General features: G+C 32.9%; 1 protein-coding gene across 1 annotated transcript in view; it reads right to left on the bottom strand.

Annotated features, from left to right (window-relative positions):
- The window catches only part of Dnajc24 (DnaJ heat shock protein family (Hsp40) member C24), a 51,721-nt gene extending 36,281 nt beyond the window's left edge, over nucleotides 1–15,440 (bottom strand). The window contains exons 1-2 of the mRNA XM_026404173.2: nucleotides 15,363–15,440; nucleotides 14,457–14,600 (exon numbers count right to left, since the gene is read on the bottom strand). Coding sequence (XP_026259958.1) covers nucleotides 14,457–14,567 — 111 coding nt within the window. The 5' untranslated portion in view covers nucleotides 14,568–14,600; nucleotides 15,363–15,440. The remainder of the gene's footprint in view (nucleotides 1–14,456; nucleotides 14,601–15,362) is intronic.
- Between the last annotated feature and the right edge of the window lie 8,045 nt (nucleotides 15,441–23,485).

Consider the following 23,485-nt stretch of genomic DNA (forward strand, 5'->3'; position numbering starts at 1 on the left):
GGCTAAGAGAGGTCAAGTCATTCTTCCTGGGTTAACATATTAAAAATGGCACAGGTAAGATTCAAAGCCAGGACCAAGTGGTCCAAAGTTAGGATTCTTAATCACTGTGCTATACTACTGTGCTATAAAAACCACACTTTAGAATCTGCATATCCATAAAACATTGATTATACTAAATATTAGTATTTAATCATTGTGTCTTCCTCCGAACAATAAATTCTTCTACATTCACAGATCAAGAATAAGGCCTAGAAATACAGTAGATACAACTCCTAAAAAACTTTGAGCAAATAAATGAATTACTGTACACAACCTCAGATTGTTTCAGTCATCATATACAGATCTGAATCCATATATTTAACCAATTTTAAAAGTATAATTCTCAAAGAAAATATTTTAGATTATCTTCAAGATTGTAAGAATTGTACTCTTTATTTAAATATTTTGAAAGAGCAAAAATGTTTAAGGAGCTGCAGGGGAAAAGGATCCATCTTTTCGAGACACTTTACACTGCAATAAAAATATGCTCGGGCTGGGGTTGTGGCTCAGTGGTAGAACGCTCACCTAGCACGTGCAAGGCCCTGGATTTGATCTTAAACACCACATAAAAATAAATAAATAAATAAATAAATAAATATATTGTTTCCAACAACAACTAAAAAATAAATACTAAAAAAAAGAATAATGCTCAATTTATAGAAAATTACAAGATCCTAACAGAATAAGAAGTTTTTATATTCCATTACTGAGTTTAAGAATTCTATTTGATCTTTAATTAGTGGATAACGTGGGCACAATAGCATTAATTATATTTGTGACATTGAAAAAAAATCAATATACTTATATAAATTATTATAGTTCTTAATAATAAGTGAATGGAAATAAATAAAAATTAGTCAAAACAAATATAATATTAACAAGTAAAAAGGGACTCATGAACCCAAATCCATGATTTACTTGAAAGCATTTCATATCTCAGATGATACAGCTTTATATATACGATACAAATGATAGTTACCATTTATATAAAATCTATGCAACTCATTTGTGACATATTACAGATAAACTAACCAGACTTCTTACACAACAATGTTTAGAAGTGAGCGAAAGGATAAATTCACTTCTCTAAAATTCTTAACAAATGAGGTTCATTAAAGACAAAAAAAAAAAAAACGAGATATTTTTAGAGAGCAGGTTCATGGTTGTTTATGAAAGAAGGGGGAGCAAAAAGCAACTTTCTAGGATGATAAAAATGTTCTTTATCTTGATAAGGTGTTAGTTATACCAGTATATGCAGTCAAACAATGTACTAACATAATTTACTTCACTATATATAAATTATATTTCATGAAGTTGGTTTTTCTAAAATGACAAAAAGAAATAAATCCTAATAAGAAACAGAATAAAGTTCTAGCTATTTTACATAAATGAAAGAAAAAGTGGAAGAATAATTAGCTTCTAAAACTTCAATACCTTAAGAACAATAGAGTACAGGGGGTAGAACACTTGCCTAACACCAGATTCTGGGTTCAATGAAAACAAAAAAAGATTAAAAAGTGGGATATTAATTTCTTTGCAAGGATGACAAAAAGAATGTCTTCGTGTTTGTTTTTTGTATCTTGGCATAAGTGAAAAAAAATTATATCAGGTAATAAAGAATTAGTCTTCTTGTTTCCATTTTTGTTTAGCATTTTTTTTAAATATAAATGTTATACATTTATAATATATATAACTTCAGGAGTATTCTATATATTTTGTTTATATATCTGAAAAATGTAAAATTAAGAAGCAAAATACCTGTAAATTAGTCTAGTAATAATGTTTTAGAATATTATTACTTTTCTACATATCTGATACATAATCATAAATTTTAGTTAAAACTTTCCCCTAAACCCAGATTACAGAGGTTTCTTTTTTTAAAAAAACATTTAGAAACATGAGTCATGTAGCATTTCTTTATATATGTGACCTGTGGAATAGATCTTTCTTTTTAATTTGTTAAAAATAAAAAATACTATCTAGTTTTCCTAATATCACTTATTAAAAGACCATTCTCACTTCAGTGATTTTGAGATATCAACTTTACAATATACTAGGTTTTCTAGTATATTCCACTGATCTATCTCCTCATAAGGCAATACCACACTGTTTTAGTTTATAGTATTAATATCCATAGGCCTAATATAATTAATAAATAAATAAATAAGAAAAAATAAATTAAAAATATATACAAAAATTGGTAGGAAAACAGTGAATGGGAAAAGCTATAGTGTAAGGGTCCGGCGAAGCGTCGGAGGAAGAGACCAAAAGAGACTGGCTTCATGCAACAGGCAGGAGGGAGTTTATTGGATCCTAATTCAGCGCACTGAGGCCCAAGGCTCACTCAGGAAGGGAGAGCCGCCCAGAGTCCAGAGCAGAGGTCAAGCAGAGCTTAAGTACACTTTTTGAGGAGGGCAGGGGGCTTTGCATACATCAGAACAAATCATCATGAGGCGCGGGAAAATTGAACAACAACTCTGAGACATGATTAGTACATTCATTGGCAAGAATAGGCTGGGCAGGGGTGATTGGTCACTTCTAAGCGGGGTACACATTCAAACTGATTGGTTTTAGGGCCTAAAGGACTACGTGACAAACTACACAGAGTCCCAGGTTATTAGACAACCAGGGAGTCAATGAGAATATTTACTGGGCAGTTCCAGTATTGTCCTAACAGCTACAGGGATTACAAGTTCTGGGGGTAGCAGAGGAATTTTAACAATACCTAGTCTTTTACTTTTTAACCCAGGCCTTGCAGTTTAGAAACTTTACAATGCCCAGTCTTTTACACTTTAACTCAGGCTTTACAGCTCAGAATCAGCTTAGAAATTTTACCTTTACAATAGGAAAGCATTATTGTTTTATATCAGTTTGGAAAATTATTTTTGGTTTCTAGTATCACTGTATATTATTTTATTTTGAATGTTTAGTGTGAATCTTTGTTCTACCTTTCTGTGCTCAGTACTTCCACATACCCAATCTGTCATATGCAATAAATTTCTTTAGGTTCTGGAATTCTACAATTCTTTTAGCTAGATTACTTTATAGTCTCTGAAATTCTATGATTCTTTGAAGCCAGACAATGTGATAAATACAACAATGCCCTAACAATCTCTTCATGAATTTCCCATTTTTAGCTAGAAAAATTAGATAGCAATTAGAAAGTTTATTGAGATTTCTGTTTTTCACTTTTTGTAAAAGCAAGTTCATAATTTAAAGGATTTTCGGTGATGAAACTTTAAACAAGCCTGTTAAGGGTATGTTTTTTATCTTAAAAATATAGCAAACTAGACTGAGGAACATTTTCTCAGACTGAAAGCGGGTGTCAGCTAGATGACAAAGATATCATAAGACAAAAATATAGATGAGCAAATTCTAGAACTGGCTATAGAAGGTAAGATAGTAGATGTGTCTCATTTTTACAGATGAAAAAACTTAGGCCCATGAAATTTTATGTTAGTTGAGACATATCTTAGTTGGTACAGCACAATTTTAGCAGAAACAAGGAGAATAATTTCTGAGGAACTGAGAGATTACATGCCATTAGTTGATAATAGAGTATGGTAATAATAATAATAATAATATATATAATATATATATACTTTAGAATATGGTAATAAGAAAAAAAGTTCACTCAATGTCATACTGCCACCTTTCACACCAATTTTCTGTGTAAATAATTTTCATTAATTTCTTCAAATAACACATTGAGTCAGATTATATATTCTCTTAACCAGTAGAGCTAATTCACCCAATTGTTTCCAATTTTTGAAATACTCAGTCAAGGCTATTAATGAAATCACAGATTCCAGGGGTTGCAGGTGGTTATTTATGACTTGTCTTATAAAAGAAACTACAAATTCTGTCCAATTTCAGCTGCTAAAAACCCTGTGTTGCTAAATTCTGTGTTGCCAGTGTTTTAGATCCAAAGAATTCTAGAACTCTATCTCTCTCAATCTCTCTTTTTTTTTTTTTCTTTCCCAGTCAGCAGGCTTCCTGGCTCCTCTTAAAATCTGCAACTGTTGGTAACATCATCTCTTTTTCTTGATTTTAGTGAGACCACACTTTCTCCTGATCATATACTTAGTTTCTCTGGTGACTCTTTTTCAGTTTCCATTAGGTTCATCTTAGGAAGCCAGACCACTCTATATCCCCACCCCTTTTAACTCCAGGTAATATGACAGAGGCAATATCAAATATATGGCTTTTAACCATGACCTCTCCTGAGTTCTACCTGCACTTCTACCTGCCAACTCGAAATCTTCACATGGCTCTTCCATAGACATATCCACTTAGCCTGCTCTTTAAAGAACTAAACATATTTCCCCCAAAAATTTCCTCCTTTGTTCCTTATGGAACAAAGTAAAGAACATCATTTGCCTTCCTGCACCTTATGTTTAAAAATCACAAATTCTTCAACTCCCTACTCCCTGATGTATTCAATCCATCACTGAACACACCTCTATATTCTAGCTCATCTCCCTCTTTCTACTCTCAATACTAATGCAATGGTTCAAGTCCTTAGCTCTTGGCTTAGTAATTATAAAGGCACTATTCTTTCTTTCTAAAGTTTCTCCTCACTCCAGCATGCCATATTTACATTCCTCATTGTTACCTGCTAAAGTACAGATCTAAATTTTCCTCAAAATGCCCTCAGGGCCTGAAAAATAAAATTCAGACTTTGTAGCCTACTTGAAAGTCCTCAACTGGGAACAGGAAAAGCGTGAGAAGAGACACAACCAAGGAGGAAGAAGAAGGGATATTTCATTTAGGCAACATGGAAAGACTCAACAAAGAGACAAGGCAGCTCTATGAAATGAGGAAGAATTCTCCTTGATATATTATCAAAAAACAAGGTACATAATAGAAGCTGAAGTTGACAAGAATGCTGACCTGGTACTGTGTTTTAATGGTCTAGAAATGTTTTAAACAATGCTGAGTTAAGAGACAGTGGAAATGACAATGCTAAGTTCTTATCTGGGAAAAAGTTGCCCCTGCTTGATCACACAATTGATTCTACAAATATGAAGCCATATATAGATACACAGTCTTCGTCCTCACTTTCAGAAACACAAAGTGCCAGTTAAAATAGATTGAAGTGTTATTTTCACTGTGCTGGGAAAAAGAAAAAGAAAAAAACAAACAAGAAAAAAAAACAAAAAACAGAAACATCCCAACCTTCAGCCAAATAGAAATCCACTTACTCAAAACCCTGATGCTGAATTATTAAGATGTAACTATAAAACAAAAACCAAGCATTTATTATGTGCCAAACATTGTCTTAAAGCTTTACATGTGTAGTTCACTTAAATCCTTATCACTACCTAAAGAGATACTTAATTATTATATACCTAGAATTGGGCTAGTATATTGTGTGCATTCAATAAACATAGACAGTCCCTGACTTACAGTGATTTGACTTATGATTTTTCATTTTTAAACTCTAAGATATGCAAAAATATATGCATTCAATAGAAACTACTTTAAATTTTGACCTTTTCCCAGGCTAGCAATATGCAAAAATGCAATACTTTCTCACTATGCTACACAGCTGCAACAAGTCACAGCTCCTAGTCCTACTCTAATTACAAGGAGGAAACAACTGATACTTTTAGAGTATGTTGTTTTGCTTAACTATGTTGTTCTGTGGATTAAATATATTGATTTTTTTGTTGTTGTTGGGGTTCAGAATTATACTCAGGGCTTTGTGCATACAAAGCAAGCCATCTACCACTGAACTATAACCCCAGTCTTTTAAGTGCATTTTTGACTTATGATATTTTCAATTTACAATGGGCTTATTGGGATGCAATCCTATTTCAAGGAGTATCATCTGTCTTTGTCATGAATGAGTCACATCTATTTTATAAATAAGGAGACAGACCCAGAATCTATGGGACTTACTCAGGCACCGAGGTAACAAATGGCAGAGTAAGATTTCAAATCCAAGAAGTTGGCTCCAGGGGTCAAATGTTTACCTCTTTCATTGCTCTGTGCTGAGAGCCATTGCCAAGTAGGAATGACGCATGGCATGACCCAGGTCATTTGCAGTGACATTGCATGTAAGGTGACCTTGCTCAAGGACCAGGGCGGATCAGGGTTTAGGGCGGTTCCAGGTTTAAGGTGTATACTGCTGGGAATAGGGCGTATCCTGCTGCCTCCAGGCTCCTTGAGTTCCCCTAGAGTTCTCACCGGATTGAGAGAGTATTTGGGATGCAGAGCCCAGTGGAAGTGGGGATTTTGCCCAGAACGTGTGTGTAAAGTGCTGGTGACAGTTCAAGAATAAAGAGTTGCTGTTTGAATCTACAAGGTGTGTGGTGGCTCCTAATTTTGTGCCCAGCCAGACTGCAGCAGCTCTGTACCTTTAACATAATGCTATTGCTTCTTTAAAAATGTATCATTGCTGTATGTATTTAGCACAAACATTAAAAAAAAAACATGGAAAAGTAACTGCATACTTGCTTTTATGTTCCCAGTTCTCAAATATATGTAGAATACTTCATAATTTCTTGCTATGAGTTAGTATTATTTAATCCCTGAGCCTGATTTCCTCATCTGTTAAGGATAATAATAATACCATACCCACAGGATTAAATAAGTAAAAAAAGTGATTAGAGGAGTGTCTGATACACAGTGCTCTGTATTAGATAAAACTATTATTGATACTTCCATTTCAAACATCTTATCTGTACCACTTTTGTCACCACAAAAGAACAGTTTACAATATAGTCTCCATACAATACCTAAGTAATTTACTGTTAAATATCTTGCATCCTATGACAACTAGATGACAGCTAAACAGTTAACTATGTTAGCAAAAATTGTAATGCTCAATGCAAGTTATATCCTCTGATTTCTACTTACAACATTCAAAGATTTTTTCACAAAATTTCTCTTCATGCCTTTCCTGTAATCAAGATCACTTTACTTTGTAATGTAGTCAAAAGACCTGTTTAAAGAATCATGTTTAGCTCCCTTCTTTCCCAATGTGGTAATTTCCCTCTGACTATAACACAGGTACCGCTTCTACCTTCTTTTTCAAGATATTAAAATGGATTATATAATGAGCTTAACGCTAATCTATATATAACCAGTTATAATCAAAAGACCCTGTGAATGCCTACAAAAGTATTAAGTGGCATTTTATACCATTCCAACATTAAGAAAAAAGAGCATCCTGCACACTCCCGCTTCAAATTACATGGATTTTCTTTAAGATTACGGGACATATTGTAATAGCAGCATATAATTTTCCAACACAATAATTCTTTTCCTATTGAAAGATATCCTGTAATATTATAAGCATCAATGGGAAAAGACCTCCAATTTTCAATTTGATAAAGCTTTATCTTTAGTAAACAGCAATTTTCACATGGATAACTGCAAAAAATAAGGGAATAATATAAATAATCATTCTGGACCCTGAACCATTTTAAAGCAATGATTTGTTATTCAAAATTTTATTAGTGGAAAACTGAAAAATATCTTAGAATTGATATGCAAAGAAAAAAAAAGCAATGTACTTTTACTAATAAAATACTGCTAAGGAATGTCATTCAATTACTTTAATTTTTATATAGTAAGTTACTGGACAACAGACTTATCTGAAACAAATATCTTTAAGGCTAATTCTGCACTTTATATTTACATGTATCTTTAAAACATTTTAAAATAACTCAATTAGTCAACAGGAATTTTTTCAGAATTGGGACTTTAAGCACTACATTTACAAAAACTGAAATAAGGAAACAGTATTTACTAAATCAACATGCATTGTAAACTCAGCAGCCTACGATTAGCAATATTTTATCTCAACAACTAATTATGTAGGAGGTGTTAAATTCAAAGTCTTCTGTACTTGAAAAAGTAAATGTAATAAATGTGTCTTTTTATAAAATTAGATACAGAATGCTATTAGTCAAATGTAATTTTATTCTCCAGAACAGACTGAAAAAATGTTAATTCAAATTGAGAACAAAAATCTGAACTTTAGAAGCTCGCTTTTGTATCTAATAAACAAACTAATAATATGGTTTTCCCTTATAATTTTCTTTCTTAAATCTATTAGACCTTAAACTTATACAAAAAGAGAAATAAATTTTATTTCATAAGCTATATAAAATCTAGATCCCTTCAAAATTAAAAGAGTAGAAATTATGTTTAACCTTCCATAGTACTTTAACTATACATGAATGAGGTGTTTTACAGAAATCTAGAAAAATCATAATTATGCCTTTAAACAACAGTAAACTCCTTTGGAGTCAATTATGAAAGTGTGATATAATGGAGAAAAATCCAGTGACAAAATAAGTGATCAAGAATAGATTTTTAACCTTTATTAATTGTATGTTTCTGACAAACTAGTTAACTGTAACTAAGCCTTAGTCTTTTCAACTACAGATATTGAGGTAAGATTACCTACCTTATAGGACTGCTGAGAGAATAAAACCTGGTAAGATATGAATGCATTTGTAAACTACAAATATGTGTAATTATACACTTACTGCTACATATTTTCTTGACTTCTTAAACCAAACACACTGAACATAATGTAACTCATGGACATAATTAAGAATATAAGATATTGTATAAACTATTACATAGGAAACTTGAGTATACCAACCCAGTCAAATTGCTATTAGACTGATTATTTCAGTGCTGCCTTATGTTCTTATTGCCTGTTCTACAGTTATTAGCTAAGACTTTTCACTGACTTTACTATACATAGCTACCAGTCAGAATAATACTAGTTGTAATTCTCTGTCCTGTAATTTGCTGCTTTACTTTCTCTTATCCTTCTTTCCACAGACAGCTTTGTTTTCTGTTTCACAGAGGAAAAAAAAAAAAAAAACAAGCCAACAAATAAATGTGAGCTTATGAGATTTTACCACCAAATTAACAAATGAAACTATAATTGTATCCATTCTTTCTTCTTTTCCTCCAGTAATAAGGGGAGGTCTTTCCCTTCTCTTAAATAACACAACCCTTTTGTCTATGCTTGGGATCCCATCTTCTTCTGCCTTCTGTCAATTATTCTCACTCCTATTATATCCCTTCTACTTTCTGTCAATTACTTACTTTCTCTCTCCTGTAAGTAATTCAAAGCTATCTCTTGGCTACTTCCCATACAATGTACATATGCTCAAGTTTCTCTCATCTTTTAAAAGAACAGTGGGAGGAAAACTTCAAACATTTTAACATGTTCCAACTATCTGCATTCTCTTTTCTTTACATGTCTACCTTCTCTGTACTGAAGAAATGTCACTAAATGTAATACTAGAAGGGGAGGACACCCATAAGGAAGAGAGATATGTAAGATTATTAAGGGAGATTAGAACTAAGACAATTTTGAAACAATAAATGAGAGTTAATTGAGTGAACATGGGGATGGTTCATAGTGGACCAAATATAGCAAGAAAATGCAAAGGCATATGACCACTGAAGGTATCTGAACCCCGTCCCACACCATCCAAGAGCAAATGAAATACTATGTGGTAAATTAATTCACACATTTTCCCCTTTAACCTCCCCAAATTCCTGAGAAATAATGTTGTTTTAAAAAGACATAAATGCACAACAACCAATAGAACAGAAAAAAAACGATCAGAAAACACTAAAATTTGATCCATAAATGGTACCTGCTATATTTGGATCTGGACTATCCCTCCAAAGCTCATGTACTAAAGACTTGGTCCCAAGTTTGACACTAATGGAAGGTGGTGGAATTTTAAGAAGTAGGGCCTAACAGGAGATCTATAGATCACAGCAGTCAAAGGAGACAGTAGGACCCTGGTCTCTTCTTTATTTTGCTCCCTGGCCAAGAGCTAAGTGGTTTTTCTCTGTCATGAAAGTTCTTCACCACAGAAGCAAAAGCAATGGAGGCAACGGATCATGGACTGGAACCTCTGAACTGTTAGGTCAGAATAAACCTTTTCTCTTTATAAGCTGATTATCTCAGGTACTTCTTATAGTAATGGAAAGCTGACTCACATAGTATTCAATTCAATCTGCCCAAGAAAACTGAAACATAAGCCTCAAGTGAGAGAATAAGAAGGATGTTCATTCACACAGAGATCAGAGAAACTAATAAATTGAAAGCATTATTATCATTGAGAGTGGGGTTGAGGGGCAGGAGCAAATGAGAGAAAGTCTGGTTGGGATTTAAAGTCCTCCTCACCACAAAGCCAGGCATCTACTCTGTCTTATCAGAGCAGAAAATTAGAAGTTTACTGTGTGGAAAGAAAGACCAAAGATGTTCTGGATCCAGGAACATCAGGCACACTGCTGAGCACTAGGATACAAAGGTGTACTGAAGACAATGAAAACAAAAGGAAGATGGAATGTAACACACACCACTGTAGGAGCCCAAGTTCCCATCTCCCCAGGCAGGAGATCTGAGAATTCCTCTCTGAGATGAAGATTCAAATACAGGCAAGTGAGATCTTACAACAAAATGATTCACCTTACCTGATGAAAGCCTCCAGTCATGTACATACACTTGCAAATCAGCTTTAATCATTCACTTTTAAACATGATCTAGGATCACCAAATATGAAAGGAGCCTCTATGATAAAAGGCAAAAAAAAAAAAAGCCAAAATATTTTTTTTAAAAAGGAACTCAAAGGAAGAAAAAGAAAAAAATAAACTTTAATAACTTTAAAAAGATATTATATTCCTAAAAAAATAACTCAAAAATATAACTTGAGTAAATCTGGCAGAGTACAGAAATTGTAAATACAAAAACAAAAAATTGCCAAGTGCGGTGGCACATACCTGTAATCCCAGCAACTTGGGAGGCTGAGGCTGGAGTTCAAAGCCAGCCTCAGCAACTTCATGAGGCCTAAGCAATTTGGCAAGACCTTGACTCAAAATAAAAAAATTAATTTTTTTTTTTTTTAAAAAGGGCTGGGGATGTGGCTCAGTGGTTAAGCACCTCTGGGTTCAATCCCCAGTACCAAGAAAAAAAAACACATTAAAAAAATCAACAAAGGAATTAAAATACAAAGTTGACTATATTCATATACTTGACACATTGAACAAAGATTTATTGACTGCATACTACTTTCCAGAGATGGTTTTAGTAAGTCAGAAAATTATCATGTCCTGGAAAACAAGCAAAGAAAATATATCAAGAAGGAGATACACTGCACCAAATGCTGTTATTAAATATCACTCAAACTAGAACACTTCTCAAAGTAAAAAGGGGAGCTATTAATTGTGCAAAAAACAAAACAAAACAAAAAACCAGGCATACACCAGAACAGTTCTAGGACAATTATGATAAATGGTATTATTATTATTTGATCAAAATGAAGACTGGGAATTGATCTCTGGCTTTAGCAACATGGATCTCAGTGCTGACCTTCACTGGAGTGATGGCAGCAAAGTTTCACTGGGATAGGTTTGAGAGAGATGGGAAGAGAAATTGGCACAAGGCAGTAGAGACAATTCTTTCAAATAGCTTTGCTGCAAAGAACAGAGGTGGGGCGATAAATGGCAGAAAAGGAATCAACACTTTGCTTTTTTAAAAGATGAGAAAAATTATGGCATATTTCAATTCTGATAGTTAATTATCTAGAAAAACAAGTCAGATATCCTACATACTCATAATTTTCTATGATGTGTGTTTGTTTTTGTTTTAATAGAGGAAGCTGAAGACTCAGGAAGCTGAAGATTCCAAGAAACCTAATAAACTCAAATTCAAAATGTAAAAACCCTTCCTAATAAAGAAGAGACCCATTGATGTTTTTGCTACCAGAGTAGCAGCAGGAGAAAACCATCATGGACACAGATAAGAAGAAAGCAAATTTCACCTAGCTAGTACATTAAAACAGAAAGACACACAGCGAAATAAATGGCACAGGTTGGAAAGACAAAATTAAAGCTATTTGCAAATGACATAATTTGTAGAAAATCTAAGAAATCTACAAAAGTAGCTAGAAGAATTAAAAACAAGATCGTGGATTATAAAACTAGTATATGAAAATAAGGCATACTAATTCTACATATTATTAATTAATAATTTAAAAGTGAAATTTTAAAAAATTCCCTTTAAAATGCAACCAGAAACATCAAGTCATTAGAAACAAATCCAAAGATGTACAAGGCCTCTATACTAAAAATCATAAAATACTGCTAAGACAAATTAAAGATGGCTTAACTAAGTGAAAGGATTTAATATGTTTGTGGATTTATAACTCAATATTAACAAGCAGTCCATTTTGGCAAAATGAATATATATTAATGCAATCTCAATTTAAAACTCAAACAAGATTACTTTTTGGTTTAAATATATAAGCTGATTATAAAATTTCTATGGAAATGCAAGCAAACTAGAATAACCAAAATAAACTTGAAAAAAAAAGAATGAATTTACATGATTGTGAGAGTTATAAACCTATAGGAATCAAGATAGAGATGTTAACAAAAGGACAAATACAACAAACAGAATAATGTGCAGAAATACATTCATATCACCAATAATTCAATGCAGAAAAAAAGCATATTTTTAACAAATGATGCTAGAAGAACTGGATCTCTACATTGAGGAAAAATAAAAATATGACCACCTATATCATACTATACATAAAAATCATAGATCTCAAAGGAAAAACACATTATAAAACTTCTATTAGAAAACATAGAAGAATATTCTTATGACCTTAGAGAAGATATAGGAAGCTGCAAATATACAACAAAAATTGGATAAATTGTATTTCATCTAAACAAAAAAACTATGAATCAAAAAATACCATTAAGAAAATGACCTGCCAAGCTGCAGACTAGAAAAAAAATATATGCAACATGTACACAGGATCAAGAATATATTTAATTAAAAAAATACATTTCACAAAAGATTATAAAAATAGCCAATAATTATAATATACTCAACATTGATAGTCACAAGAGGTTTAAAAACAAAAGCAAAAACAAAAACTCCACAATATGGTATCACTACAAACACAGTACAATAGCAGCGACTCTCAATGGAATAGTGAGTGAGGTTGGCCATTTTGACACTCAAAAGAGATATTTTTCATTGTTTGGCATCTGGGATGCTGCTATATGTTTTATAATATTTGTTATATTTTATATAACAAATAATTACACTGCTAAAATTTTAAATGATGTCAAAATTGACAAATCTCAATAGATGAAAGAGATTAATAGCATCAAATGCTGATGAACATGTAGAGCAACTGAAATTCTGATACACTGCTAACATGCACATAAAGTGTTCATTCACTTTGGTGTCAGACAGATACCACTCCATTAAATGCAGATGGTTTCTCATTACCCAATTAAAGGCTAACATGGCCTAGAAGGACCTGCATGATCTATCCTGGTCAACTTCACCTTATCTCCCAATTAACAGAAGTAAAAGGATAATTTAATATCAGGAAATTTTTCACTAAAACCTACTTGATTTTGCTGATAGAAACCTTAAAATTTATGAAGAAGATGGTTTATGGTCATTTAGTCTGATTTACTACCTAAAGCAGTAATATTACTACAATTCCTAATGGTGAACCATCTATCAGTCACAATAAACATGAATAGTTTGTGGAGAAAATACCAGAGATGTATCTGGTATAAACTAGAGAAATAACTAATGCTCTATAAATAATGGTTCTTAATTCTTGTAAACTCTGTTAACTGGAGATCATGGTAGATTTACTAACATTAGATTAAGAACATCATCAAATAGATTTAAAAATGAATATAAGAGTTCAGAAAGATTCTATATATTTATAAATACCACAATTCATTTTTTAAGAGGATGAATTCAACTGAAAATGTGCAAAAATGGCTTATATCGGCACTTTCCAATAGAAATATAATCTGAGCTATAAATGCAGACTACATATACAATGTTATTAAAATAGTAAAAGCAGGTGAAAGAAATTTAATACATGAAAAAATATGGATATCTTATGCATATACTCTACAAAATAGCCTGTATATCCAAAATAGTACCATTTCAACATATTAACAGTATAAAATTAAATCTTTGAAATTCAATATGCATTTTATACTTATAGTACACTTCAATTTGTACTACCCATATTTCAAGTGCTCAATATCAACATGTGGCTAGTGGTTACTGGAAGTGAACTGTTTATTATACAACAACACTTCTATACATTTTATATGGATTATTATATCTACTCCTCTCTGAGGCACATACAGAAGAAAGTTGTCCAATAACTCAATCAACCTGACTCAGATCTCCAGTTCCACATCAAATCAAGTGTTTTTTTGTTTTTGTTTTGCTATATTACTAAGACTTTCAATTGACGCAAATTAATATTTCAATTCCTATTGATACCATATGTTTAAAAACCTAAATTTCTAGTGACAATTATAACCTGTTGTTTTTGTCGCCCATGATTTATAATCTTAAAGAAAAGACTTACCATCAGTATGAGCTTTTGATACTTTTGTTTTAGGTCTGACACATCTGCAGACGGGTCTGCTCCCAGAATGCTGTACCAATCCTTTTTTGGTAACTGCTCAAATGCCATCATCCATTAAACAAGAAGTGGGTCTTCTCAGATCCGCTGAATAGAAATATCAATGACAATAATTCATTACAGTTTATATCTAAAATGAAGTACTGCCTTTCTAAGTTCTTTAATATCTCACTGAGGAATCATGATTGTAACGTAAACCTATGGAACCATGCATTTTTATTTAAAATGCCAAGAATTCCATGGATAAGGGTATACACAAAAATGGAAAACCTATTATATCTTTTAAATTAATGAATATACAGTAGCATAAAAATAGAAGTTGATACTGGATGTAGTTGGTGAATGAACTTCTAAGAAGGTAATCTGGTGGGTAAAATGGCATACAAGAACTTACTAAACACAGTTTAATAAATATTTACAAAATAAATAAACAGAAGAAATAAAGCAAAACAGAAAACTAAAAACAAAAACTAAAACAAAAATGAATTTGAGGGCATACCCTGATTTTTCCCGTTCACTTCTTTTCTTCCAGATTACATGGAAAGGAGATTGTGCGCAGTGAACATTAGCACTGGCAGGGAGACAGCAAGAGTTCCCTGTTATTGGACAGACGCTCAAACCTCCCCCAAATCAGAAGAGCCCCTGAAGCTGTCCATTCAAGCTACAGAAACCACACTTACCAGGAGCCCCAGAAACCAAGCAACCTCTTTCCACGCTACAGACTTATTCAGACATCTGGGGCCTTCCCAAGATTAGAACTTGGGAATCCACTGTATTCGCTGTCACTTCTACCCGGCCCGGCCACTTGACGGGTACCCTCTCCCGGGCTTCAGATTTTATCAGACTTACCCAACTTCACACAGCCAAGAAGGCCCACTCGCTGCCGGCTCTAGGCTGCCGGCTAGGACTAGGAACCAGCTTCTTTTTCCGCCGGAAGTCACTGCTCTAACGTGATCATGTTTCTAGTCGAGCCCTAGGTGCCAGGGCACCAGTAGGAAGCGCCGCTGTTCCCGCCCCGACGCGGTAGCTATGGTAACCAGTCACCAATTTCATGGAGTTGACTAGCTGTAAGTGTCCGCGCTGTAGAGAATTGAGTCCCTCCCCTCACTCTGGCTCTTTTTTTCCTGGTTCTGCGACGGTCGCTTCTCTCCTCCTCTTCAGCGAGCAACCCACCCCTCAGGCTATCCCCGCCTTCTCCGAAGCCTTTTCGCTCACCTTACCCTGCGCTCACCACTCCCCTTCTTTTCTGTGTGTACTTGGCGCGGGTGGGGCTTATGAGAAGGATGAGGAGTTCTGATAAAATATGTTCAAGATAATTATTTCTTTTAGACTTTGGTTACCGACTTAAAAAAAAAAAACAACTTTTCCAAATCATTTTTAATTTGCTATTTCACTCTGCTTTCACTTTAACCCAGTGAGACAAATAAAGAGGGTTTTACTATTAGGGCAAACAAACCAAAGACCAGGACCAAAATAGCTAATTGAGTAGCAGTCAAACCCTTACTTAGTCCACCTATTCTCAGGCCGCTTTGCTACCTTTTAAGCCTTTCGAAAAAAATAAAATGGTCTCCTCCCCTTTGAATCAGTTAAGGGGCACTCCAAATGGGCGCTGTTGGGCTTGTCCTAGCTAGTTCCCCCCACCCTTCCTTTTCTCTTTCTTCCCTTCCCTCGTTCCCTTTTATTAACTCTTCTCTTCGCTTATTTTACATTGATCTCTCTTCCTGGCATTGTGCCAAGAGGTGTAAATTTATCTTAGTTTTTTTGGCTTGTGACATTCAAATTTACCTGGAAATGTTAAGATGGTTTTGCTGTTGCTGCTGTTTAGATTTATTTTCCTTTTTTTTTTTTTTATCTTTCTTCCACCCAATCTTGCTTTTAGAAGCATTAGAGATAAAATTATGTAGAATAAGTAAAATATTCTAATATGATCTATTATATAATGATGGTAAGAACTATAAAGAGTGATACAGGCAACTTTAAAAAATCTAAAAATAAAAGTATTGGTTCTCCATAGGATTTTCACATATTTAAGGCAGACACAAAGAAAATTATACTGATAGAGGGTCTAGTTTTAGTCCTGGCTCCAGCGTACCTTCTATTTAGCCCTACAAAAATACCTAAAGCAACAAAATTAAGTGAATACTTTCTAATGCAATACTATCAGAATAATTCTTGAATTTCCCTAGCCCTTAAACAACCCACTTTGCACTTCTTGGCAGAGATATGTTTAAGTACTTCAGTTTGAACAGAAAAGTGCTTCATCTTAATGTACTATTCTTGTTAGGTCATTGTGTTCTCTCTTTTATTCTATTTATTTATTTGGGTTTGAAAAATAGGAAATGTGTACTATTCAACCAATATTATTAATATTTCTTTGGTATCAGTATTTGGAACTTACTTATATTTCCCTTGTTGTTTCAAAAATGTCTTTTATGGTTAGTTTCCTTGAAACAGGATACAAAGTGCACACATTATATTTGGTTATTACATTTCTGAAACATCTTTTAAGCTATAGTAGGCCCACTTCTTTGCTAAAATCTTGCTTTTCTTCTTTTCTTGTGATTTAGCTTATTGAAAAACCAGATAATTTGTCTTATAAGTCTATTATATTAGAATAAACTTATTAAAACAATTAATGTCCACCAGACATTAATACCTGCTCATTAATCTTCCTTTGTGTGTCATTTTCTGGAATAGCCCAGTCCAATATGAATACAATGGAAGCCACAAAAGTACAAGCTACATTTATATTATATTATATTTAACCCAGTATATACATTTATATTATATTATATTTAACCCAGTATATACAGAATATTATCACTTTAAAATGTAATCAATATAAAAATTATTAATGAGGGCTGGGATTGTGGCTCAGTGTTGGAGCACTTGTCTAACATGCATGAGGCACTGAGTTTAATTCTTAGCATCACATATAAATAAATAATAGGTCCATCAACAACTAAAAAATATTTTTTAAAAGTTATTAATGTGATGTTTTACATTCTTTTTTCCTCCTATGTCCTAAAACATTGGTATGTATTTTGCCCACACAGCACAGCTCAGTTTGGACTAGCCACATTTCATGTGATCAGTAGCCACACTTGACTAGTAGCTGCAATATTGAAGAGGGTAGATCTAGAGAATAAAATATTCTTTAACTGGAATCCATTTACCTTTTCAATATGGTCCTTAATTTTCTAGCCTCATCACCATTTACCTCCCTTAATGAAAAATTTGAACAGTTGATCTTTTCAGGGTGCTTCATCCATAATTTCGTTCAAATGTTTCCCATTACTTATAAAACCATCTTCCTCCTATCAATTTTATCCCTCATATAAGGCCTGTATTTTCTATCAAATCTTTTATGATGGCCCAGTACTTAGAAACTACTTTCTCTCAACTTTCATAGCAAATTCTGTCTATGCTTATTTGCATTCATCCTATGGCACAGTGTATTGTTTTCTTTTGATGTTTGTTCTGGTTCCCCAGTTGGGTTGCAAGCTTTTTGAGGACAAGAACATCTCATTTGAGACACTGGCTATCTTCATTCTTTGCACTTCTAAAGACATATGTCTCTAATAGATTTGTTTTTCTTTTTTTCAGAAGGCAATTTATCCATTTTTTGGAAACAGATATAGCAGAAATATAAAATGTGTTACTTAGTGGTTAAGAGCATGAACTCTGGAATCAGGCTACATAGGTACATAGTTCAGGCTCTGGCTCTTATGCCTAAGAGAACTTTTTAAAGCTAATCTCTGTGCTTTGTTTTCTTCTTCAGTAAAGACTATTAGTAATAGTCTTCCTGATAGATTTTTTCGAGAATCATCTGAGATAATTGTGCCTGTAAGTAGAAAGTACCTAGTGAAGTTTGGCTGCTCTGATTATTTATGAAATATTTATTACTCAGTTTTGATATGTTATTAAACATTTCTAGAAGTATTTTAGAAATTTACAAACATAGCAAATGAAAACCAAAAACAATTGAATTAGAAAAATAAAAATAAAAGCCAAATATTTGTTGAACTATGTTCTGCAGTTTGCAGAATAAATTAAAAGTATGGGCAAAGTCTTCTTAATTTGTGTCATCAGCATCCAATGTAAGAAAGATAGCTATAAATTAAATATTGTATTCCAAGATCATTGATCAAGTACTATAGATATATAGATATACCAATATACAGAAATAGATAAATGAGAGGTTCAAGGCCCTTGGTTGTAATGGTAGTAAGAAATTACATTGTTGTTCAGTTTATTACTTAAGTACTAGTCTATCCATAACTAATGTCTACCAGACATTAGTAAATTCTTATTTTGAGATCTTACTAGTAAGCTATGATTTCCATTGATGGGTAATAATTACAATATGTAGGGTTGTATGAGTCAGCTTTCTGTCATTATAATGAAATACATTGTAAAGATTAAAATTTTATGTTAGCTCAATTTTAGAGATGCCAATCTAAAATCAGAAAGACATAATTGCTTTGGGCTTCTGGTGAGGGTGCCAACTAGCAATGGTAAACAGTGTATGGAAGAGCAAACTGCTTACCTCATGGTCAGGAAGCAAAAAGGAAGGGGGAAGAGTCCAGGGTCCCACAATCTCCTCATAGGGTACACCTACAGTAATCTTGATTGCCTTCCACTAGGCCCATCTCCCAAAGTTTCCATCAAATAACACCATCCTGGGGGCTGCACCTTTAATACATAGTCCTTTAAGAGACAACAATTCAAACCAAAGCAGCAGTGTACTTGTGTTAATTATTTTCTCTGACCATTTGTATTTACTTGACCCTTTCTAGTGGTTTCATCACCAACTCTTTCTTAATTTCCTTGATATCTATTTCTGAATTTTTAGGATTATCGTGTCAGGGAACTAAGCTGAATTACTTCTTAACTACTAAAGGGTTTTATGGTTATGTTCTGAAATTAGATGATACATGTACAGCAACTTAGAATCTTTTGGGAAGATACAAAAACCACCAAGAACTAGATAGTGATGAGATCTTTAAAAAATAATGAAATAATACATATTTAGCTTTCACTTACTTATTCACTGAACCAACAAGTATTTGAGTGTCTATTGTATACCAAACACAAGAGATACTAGACAGAATTGGTTTCATCCCTTTCAAAAACTTATGGTTTATCTGGGTGACAGACATTTAAACAAGGAGATAAAATAAATGTAAATGCTATGTGAGAGGAAGTCAAAATGCTATGATATTAATAACTTACAGGTACACAAACAGAATAAATATATTGATTGAATGATTGAAATTATTTGGAGGTACTAGGAATTTAACTCAGGGCCACTCAACCACTGAGCCACATCCCCAGCCCTATTTTGTATCAGATTTAGAGAAAGAATCTCACGGAGTTGCTTAGTTCCTCACTTTTGCTAAGGCTGGCTTTGAACTGGAGATTCTCCCTGCCTCAGCCTCCCGAGCCACTGGGATTATAAGTATGCACCACTGCACCTGACAAATGATTGAAATTCTTGACTCACAATTAATCCAGGAACATGGATGAAAGCATTAAGTTTTAAACAATGCTTTGAAGGAAGGGATAAATGGATAGCTAGAATTAGGGAAACTTTTTTCTTCTTTTGGTAGATTATAATAAAGCTTATTATAATCTATTATAAAGCTTTATTCCCAATAAAGTATTGGGAATCAGCTATAATAAATAATCATGTAGTTTGGATATGAAATGTCCCCTAAAGGCCAATGTGTTGAAAGTTTGTTCTGTAGCTATGACACTACTAATAGGGAAGTGGTAGGAGCTTTAAGAGGTGAGGTATATTGGGAGGCAGTTAGGTACCCTTGAAGGGTATCTTGGGACAACTGGCACTTTGCTGCCCTTTTTATTTCCAGCTACCATGAGGTGAGCAACTTCTTCTATCCCATACTTCCTCTGCATTCTCTCTACCATGATGTACTGCCTTGCCTAGTTCCAAAGGAACAATTAACTGAAACCTCTAAAACCATGAGCCAAAATAAACCTTTTCTGCTATTAAGTTGATTGCCTTAGGTCTTTTGATACAGTAATGGAAAACTGACTAGTACAACACTCCTACCTCATCTTTTAGAAATAGTTTTTGTTTTTGCATCTTTCACTTCTGTTGGCTTTCTTGATTTGGTTTGTTCTCTCGTTTGTCATTTCAGTAGTACTTATCATCAATGAACATTCATTGAATTTTGTATAAGGCGATGTGCTAAGCAGGAGAGATACAAAGACATAAATAACTTTTTGTAGGCATCATACCTGTTGCTGTTTTTTTTTTCTTGTTTAATTTCATTGTATCCGTTTCAGATATCTTGAAAGTCTTTATTTTATGGGGAATTTTTGTTATGATTTTCCTATCTTCTTTACATCTGATGTTTTCATCATTCCATGAACTTTAAATTGAAGATATTATATATAATTCATCATCTATTCTATTTAGTAGTCATTATAAATACCAACTTATCTTTCCCATCACTTCTTTACATTTTTCTCTTTTTCTTATGACCTCTCTGGCTTCTCTGTACTTTCCAATCACCCTGAAATGTGTAATAATCTCTTTCAATCATTTGGAGATATGCATTTGTATACTGTTTTTTTAAAGCATTCTTCTTCCTTCATTTTAATTTTTTAAACCTCAAATATTTCTGAACAAAGCTTATTTTTGTCACAGAAGAAAGGTTAATATGAATGATCAAAGGGTGTTAATTTGTAGGTTAAAATGTGTTAAACAGTTGATATGAAGTCTGTTTAAGTCAATTAGAGAGTATAATGAAGATGTTTCCAGGGTGTTATGAAACCTTTTGAAGTTACTTTAGAATTCACTAGTGTATGTTAACCATGGCACCTGGCTCAACATACTATTACATTCAGCTTTCAAGTTTTTGTAAGTTCTAATAGATTTGAATAGGTCTATCTATTTAGAAGAAACCAAACTCTAATGAGGCTCTTATGTCTTTCGTTATAGGAAATTAATGATTTAATTCATCATTAGGAAAATGGAAAACAAAATTGATAGCATTATTATCTTTATTCTTACACTTTTCTAAAATAAAATGCATCTACACTGTATAACCAATAAAAATTGGGGTTTTTATTTGTTTATATACCTCTTATTTTAAAGTTACTATTATCATTATAGATTTTTTTAAATTAAATACCTCAGAGAGAAAAGCAGAATTGACAGAGACAAAAAATTTGGTGTAATTATTTAATGAGATGATTTATTCTCTTTGCTAAAATTATATGAAATAATATTGTGAAACATTTTGGTGTTGGTTCAAAATTTTCAGAAAAGCTCATTTATTATGAAGAATTTAATGTTTTTGTTCTCATTTTCACTAGTTAAATAAATTTTTGTAGGATGATGGCATTAAGACAAAGTATTATAACTTCAGCACTTCAAATCCACAAGAGCTATGAGGGTAAAAATCACATTTTAAAATACATTCTTCACTTAGCATCAGGGTTACTATAGTACTATATTTTACTACTTATGTCAATTTACTAGTAGTAAACACATTTAGCATTGCAGCTTCTTCTTACAACCTTTCAGTTTAATTATTTAGAGACTGATGCAAAACAAATCTTGTATGCTAAAGGGATTTCTGCAATGATGGATTAAATGCCAAAAGGAATGAAAGCACACAGCTTTAAAAATATACTGAAGAATAGATGTTTTCTGATGAATTTCTACCAAATATCATATTTTTAAAATATTTTAAGCAATTCACAGTACTGCTTTTTAATCTACTGTAGAAGTACCATGAGTATAGTCTCTTGTAGCTCATTAGCAATTTCTTTAATGAGTTTTTTGGTGTGATAGTTAAAGTAACAGACAAATGACAGATTGTTTGCCTTTAATGATTTCCCTGTTTCAAGCCCATTACAAAGCAATTAGAAATCTGACAGCATTTTCACTCTGCATTACTGATCATCTAAAGTGATGAGGAATGAGAGGTGATGAATATTAATTGTATATTTTCATATGATTATCATAAATTATTACCTTGTCTGATGTGCTGCAGGTGAAGCAGGAACATTAGAGAAAGGCAGATATATTAATTTGAAATACTATATAGTTTTAAGAAATTCTTGGTCTGCAATGTTAATCTCTGTGAATATTTCTTTGTGAAAATCAATTATTTTAGTTTCTTTTTACATTCAGAGCAACTTAAATAAATTTTCTTATTTAAATACAAGAAAAGAAAAGATTATTCCATAGTGTACAAATACTTATTTAAGTTCATGATTTTAAGAATCTAGAGAGTGAGATAAATTTCCTTGATGTATACATTACATATGCATACATATGTAATATTCAAATATGTCACCACAGAGAAAAATACACTTAAAAATGAATCTTATGTTAGTCTTGTTAAAGTCAAGTAAAATAAAAGGCAAGATAAGAAATTATAACCAGATATAAAATACTTTTCTAGGTACTCTGCAATAGTCTTTTTAGCTCACAATGTATGTATCCCGTTAACCCCAGTTTCTGGCTTTAAGTATATGAAGCTAATCCTGTCATCTGGATATAGGTACTATTGTTTCTTGGTCCTTGCCTTCAAAACTTGGAGCAAATGTTGGTCCAGAAACCAGATAATAGTTTTAGTACAGTGAGAATTGACAAGCCTGACACATTTGAAGTTACTAGAAATATATTAGATCCAAAGCGGATTAGTTTATATGTTGGTATCTCTCTAATGATAGCTATTAGCTGATAATCAATACACAATTAATTGAGTTGAATTTAACTACATTCAATCAGTAAAAGGGATTGAGTCTTTAGCATTTAGTAGTCCAATTTAATCATCTTTTTACTAGCTAAGATTTTCAAATATATAATTTACTCTTAATTTCTGATGACTTCCCAAGATTTTTCTCTAGGGATCTCCTTTGTATATAGAAGAAGATTTTCTAAAGCATCTTAGAAAATCAGAATGGTAATTCACAGTGCCCTCAATTCC

Source organism: Urocitellus parryii, chromosome 4 (assembly GCF_045843805.1).
Source record: "Urocitellus parryii isolate mUroPar1 chromosome 4, mUroPar1.hap1, whole genome shotgun sequence".
Classification (NCBI taxonomy): Eukaryota; Metazoa; Chordata; class Mammalia; order Rodentia; family Sciuridae; genus Urocitellus; species Urocitellus parryii.